At 44.1% G+C, this 4418-nt stretch overlaps 1 protein-coding gene across 1 annotated transcript; it reads right to left on the reverse strand.

Annotated features, from left to right (window-relative positions):
- Positions 1-743: 743 nt before the first annotated feature.
- elfn2b (extracellular leucine-rich repeat and fibronectin type III domain containing 2b) lies at positions 744-3928 on the reverse strand. Its single transcript, XM_026325628.1, has 2 exons — positions 3590-3928; positions 744-3251 (listed from the first exon to the last, which is right to left on the reverse strand). Exons 1-2 carry the CDS (start codon positions 3926-3928, stop codon positions 744-746), a joined length of 2847 nt encoding a protein of 948 aa, XP_026181413.1.
- Positions 3929-4418: the final 490 nt, after the last annotated feature.

Raw genomic sequence — 4418 nt, forward strand, 5'->3', positions numbered from 1 at the left:
TTTGTGCTACAATCTCTCTCTAATGATTTCTTTTTGCAGCAGGACCTTCAAGCCCAGTCGACTGTTTTCTCATGGTTCATTTATATATATTCAAATTTGTTCTTTCATTCTATGTAACAGATGCTACTGAAATGCAAATACCTCAGTTGCATGAAGGGTCTATTGGAAGGTACATAGGCCATGCATTTGACAGCGGTTCACACCATCTCTTTACTTAGAAGTATATGCGTATCCAAATTTACGCTGTAAATTGATACAGTAGCCAGTACAAAGTAAGAAACAGCTTGGATAACACAAGCTTAAAATTAAGAATATCAACATTTGTCTCCTGTGATTGCCTGATTTTCCACAGATAAAAACATGGCACTGATAAAATTGGTCCATATTATGACACAATGTGATCACTAAAAGAGTACTAAATTACACAAATGGCATTTACTCCACATGCCATAAATAAAAATCATAAACACTAAATGAGAATGATTATGAAATGGCGCTACAATGAAGTGTAAAACACCATAATGACTGTCACATCCCAGGCACAGTTTTACAGTCCTTGCTCTTAGCACAATATTCTATACACCTAGCATGCCAAAAAAAGAACAAAACAAAACAAAAAAAAACCCTAAAGGCAAAATTTTGTCCTAAATTTTTCTCTCCAATAGTTTCTCTGTCACACGGGCCATATCAGGAAAATAAGTATCCTGAATCTTTTTCTCGCAATGCTTAACTCTGGTCCCCAGTCACAATTTCTGCTGTGCTGACACACCCTTCCAGTAATCAAGGATGTCATGCAGGTCCTCGCCTTTAGCGAACTGCACTTTTTTTCGAAGGGCATTTCCAGCTGTTACATAACAGGCCTCATCACGCTGGCCTTTCCGGTAGGGACGAAAGCGCTCCCAGATGCGCAGTGAGCTTTCTGAGGAGTATTCTGGGCTGGAGGAGTAGCCAGAGTAATTGGAATGGTGGCGAGCAGGAGAAAGCTGGGAGTAAGATGCTGCATCCCTGCGTGAGCGTGTCAAGGGCTTTAGAAAGGAAACTCTCTGGGCTGGGGAGCCCTGGTGGGAGCCTTCATAGTAGAGAGCTGGGACGGAGTGGCGGTGCTCCGAGCAGTGGTAGTCCTGCTGCACCTCCAGTTGTTGCTGCGGTTGTATTTGTTGCTGTTGATGGTAGTGGTGTGGCTTCTGGATGTCCTGATGTTGAGCACCAACACCACCACTGTCGCAACCACCACCACCCCCTCCACCACAGCTTCCACTCCCCACTAAAGGCAGCCTTTCCAGGGGCTCCCCACAGCTCACGGGACTGGCTCGTTCTGGGTACTGCTGCTGTTGTTGATTACAGGCATCAGGGCTCCTTGGCTCAGGAACATCCAAGCTATAAACCCTAGCTCCTCCACGTTCCCGGTCTCGACCCATGGAGCCACAGGAGGTGGTGCTGCACTGTTTCTTGACAGCATTGACCATAACTACAGCTGCATCTGCACTCATTTGCCGCTGAATGGGGCGTACAGCATTAGCTGGTGGAGGAGGTCTGTAAGGTGGAGTAACAACAAAGCCACCACCAGTGATCCCTGGGCGCTCAGAAAGAGGGGCATTCAAGGCAGGGAGTGGGGGTGGAGGGGGTATTTTGTTGGGAGCAATGACCTGGCATGTCTCTGTCAACCCTTGGGAGAGTGGGATTAGGCCCCGGGTGAGGGAGGATGCACTGGTAGGGGGAGGTGAGGTGGGGTTGGAGGAAACTGTAGGGTTAGTAGAGCCCCCTGAAGCAGACACTGCTGCTGCATCCAGTTTCAATGCATCAATGCAATTGTTAATGATCTGGTTAACCTTGTCCACCTCCATGGCAATGGTGGAGATCTCTGATGCAGAGCCATGTCCATCATCATCTGAGTCTTCCCCAATATCAGTTCCATCGTCATCCCTCAAGTCTTCACCCCTCATACCTCCATGCCCATCTCCCACCCTCTCCATACCTAGTCCTCCAGTTCTGACATCCATATAATTTCCTTTACTTGTAGCCATGGCCTCAGAAAAGGCAGTGGCCATCTTTTCCACTTGAGGGATAGAGCTAAGTCTGGAGGAACTAGTGTTAGCTGAATGTAGCATTCCAGAGCTCGAGGATGTTGACATGGGAAGTTTGCCTCCATGGTGGTGCTGATACTGGTGATGTTCTCTGGACTGCTCCTGAAGCTTGTGGACTGCTGATGGATCATTTGCCACTGCTGCTGCAACCTCTGGTCCATAGCGCATTTCCAATATAGTTTTTTTGACACAAATAGACTTCTTCTTCTCGTCATGCATCCGTTTCTTACGTAGACAATAGTAGACAAGGCCTAAAACAATGAGCATGCCAAAAAGGCAGCCAACAATGGTCATTATGTAGTGAGTAGTGGTGGAAGGTGTAGAGAGCATGTCATCATGATTTTGAGCCCGAGTGGAAAACTGAAGGCAGGTGTGGTTGTAACGTTGAGAGTTGCGGATGGATCCAACACAAAAAGTGTAATTGTTGTGTGGCTTGAGCTTATTAAGTGTAATCATCTCCTTCTTGTTCTTCAAATTCATGACATCAGACACAAATGTGTTGTTGTATTGAGTTAAAATATACATTTTGCTGTATGGCCTTGGAATCTGCACAAGTAGAGAGGCTGATGACAAATACACTTCATGGAGCTTAATGCTTGGAGTGAAACTGTTTTCAGTAGATGAGGAAGAGGTGGTGGGCTGGTGGTATGGCCCCACACCACCAAACATCTCTGGCCCTATCCCAGATGGACCATCTAGATCTGGGGGAAGAGAGGTCATTCCTGGAATCATCACTCCATCTCTACAGTGATGGTACAAAATGTTTTTTGCATTGCGACCAGCATGACCAGCAGCAATAGGACTCAGTAAGGGGAAACCAAACATTTCTCGAGGTGTCTCACATTGGAGGCGGTCATAGGTGTGTGTAACATTGTTGAAGGACTCCAACCAGGTTAGAAAGCTATAAAGATCACAGCCACAATGGAATGGATTTGCTGCCAGTTCACACACCATCAACCGATTGAGAACTGCAAATGTGGATGGGTCAATGTGGGCAAGTTTGTTGGATGACAGGTCAATACTGCTGAGGCTGGGGCACTCGAAGAATACATTACTGGCAATAACCTCAATGAGGTTGTGCTGGAGAAAGAGGCATTGCATGCGGACAAGCCCTCTCATCATACCCTCAGTTAAGTTTGTCAGCTTGTTGTAGCCAAGCTGAAGAACCTGAGGAGAGCACAGAGGAAGTAGCATTAGGATATTTTTGTCCAGTATTCACCATAATGTCATTTAATAAAACTGGAATTCAACCTTATATATGAGATTATATTATGTTGCAAGTGTAGCGGGGCAAACTGTTTTAAAATAAAGAAATTTTAGTCAAACATTGGACAATTATACTGTATGTCTATTAATTACCATCTCATTATCTGGAAATCAATTTTCAGAATAGATGAAGTTATTATTTACACTGTAGACAAAGTGAAAACAGTCTCAAACTAAGACCTAATACATTGTAAACTACATGGTTATGCAAAGCTCAGTGTTTTGATTTTCCTCATCACCTGTAGGTTGGCTTGTCCTGCAAAGGCTCCATCCTCAATATAGCTGATTTCATTCTTGGTGAGGTTGAGGTCAGTCAGGTTGGTGAAGCGGTACATGGAGCTGAAGAGAACCGCTTTCAGCTTGTTTTCATTCAATCTCAAGTCATGGACTGTGTTATTGATGTGCTGAGGGATAGTCTCATATGGTGGCTGGTTTTGACTGCAGATAGCCAGCCATACGTAGCCTTTATCCCCCTCAATGAGCCAGCAGTCCCCATTAACCATGTTGGCAAAGTGGGAGAAGAATAGAATGGAGGGGAAAATTAGAAGGAGACTGGAGGTGGGAGACATGGTTTTCATGATGCCAATGAAAAGAAATGTGAAAGAGGGGAAGATGTAATTATTTAAAATTGTAGGGGCAGGCAAGAAAGGAAGTTGTATTTGTAGGAGAAAGAAGCAACAAAGGTTGCTAGGAAGGATTTCCAAAGAGGAGAAGGTCTGGGTAGGTGCTGAAAAGGGGGTAAAGGCTTTACAATGTCAGTCACAGCTTTATGGTCATCGTGGTGATTAGTAGGGGACCCATTTGATGTCATATTTTGTTGGGCTGCAATGTGGGGTGACACAGTTTGTCTTCATACACCATAGACTTCGTTGGAATAACAGATAATCTGCAGATAAGAATATCACAAAAAACAGGAGAAAAGAATTAGAGTGTGGTCGAATAATACATGATGATACATGAATTTTGCATTACTTCCTTTTAAAATAAAAACATTTTATTTAAATGTTATATGTAGATTAGTAGCACATTAGTTATGTTCTCAATATATCATACACATCTTGAAAAAAT

Source organism: Mastacembelus armatus, chromosome 8, assembly GCF_900324485.2.
Source record: "Mastacembelus armatus chromosome 8, fMasArm1.2, whole genome shotgun sequence".
Classification (NCBI taxonomy): Eukaryota; Metazoa; Chordata; class Actinopteri; order Synbranchiformes; family Mastacembelidae; genus Mastacembelus; species Mastacembelus armatus.

Bases quoted from the DNA above. Each gene is read 5' to 3' on its own strand.
- elfn2b (XM_026325628.1), bottom strand. From the start codon at position 3,928: ATGAAAACCATGTCTCCCACCTCCAGTCTCCTTCTAATTTTCCCCTCC. The intron at 3,252-3,589 runs GTGATGAGGAAA...TGCTCTCCTCAG, and splicing joins CAGGACAAGCCAACCTACAG to GTTCTTCAGCTTGGCTACAA.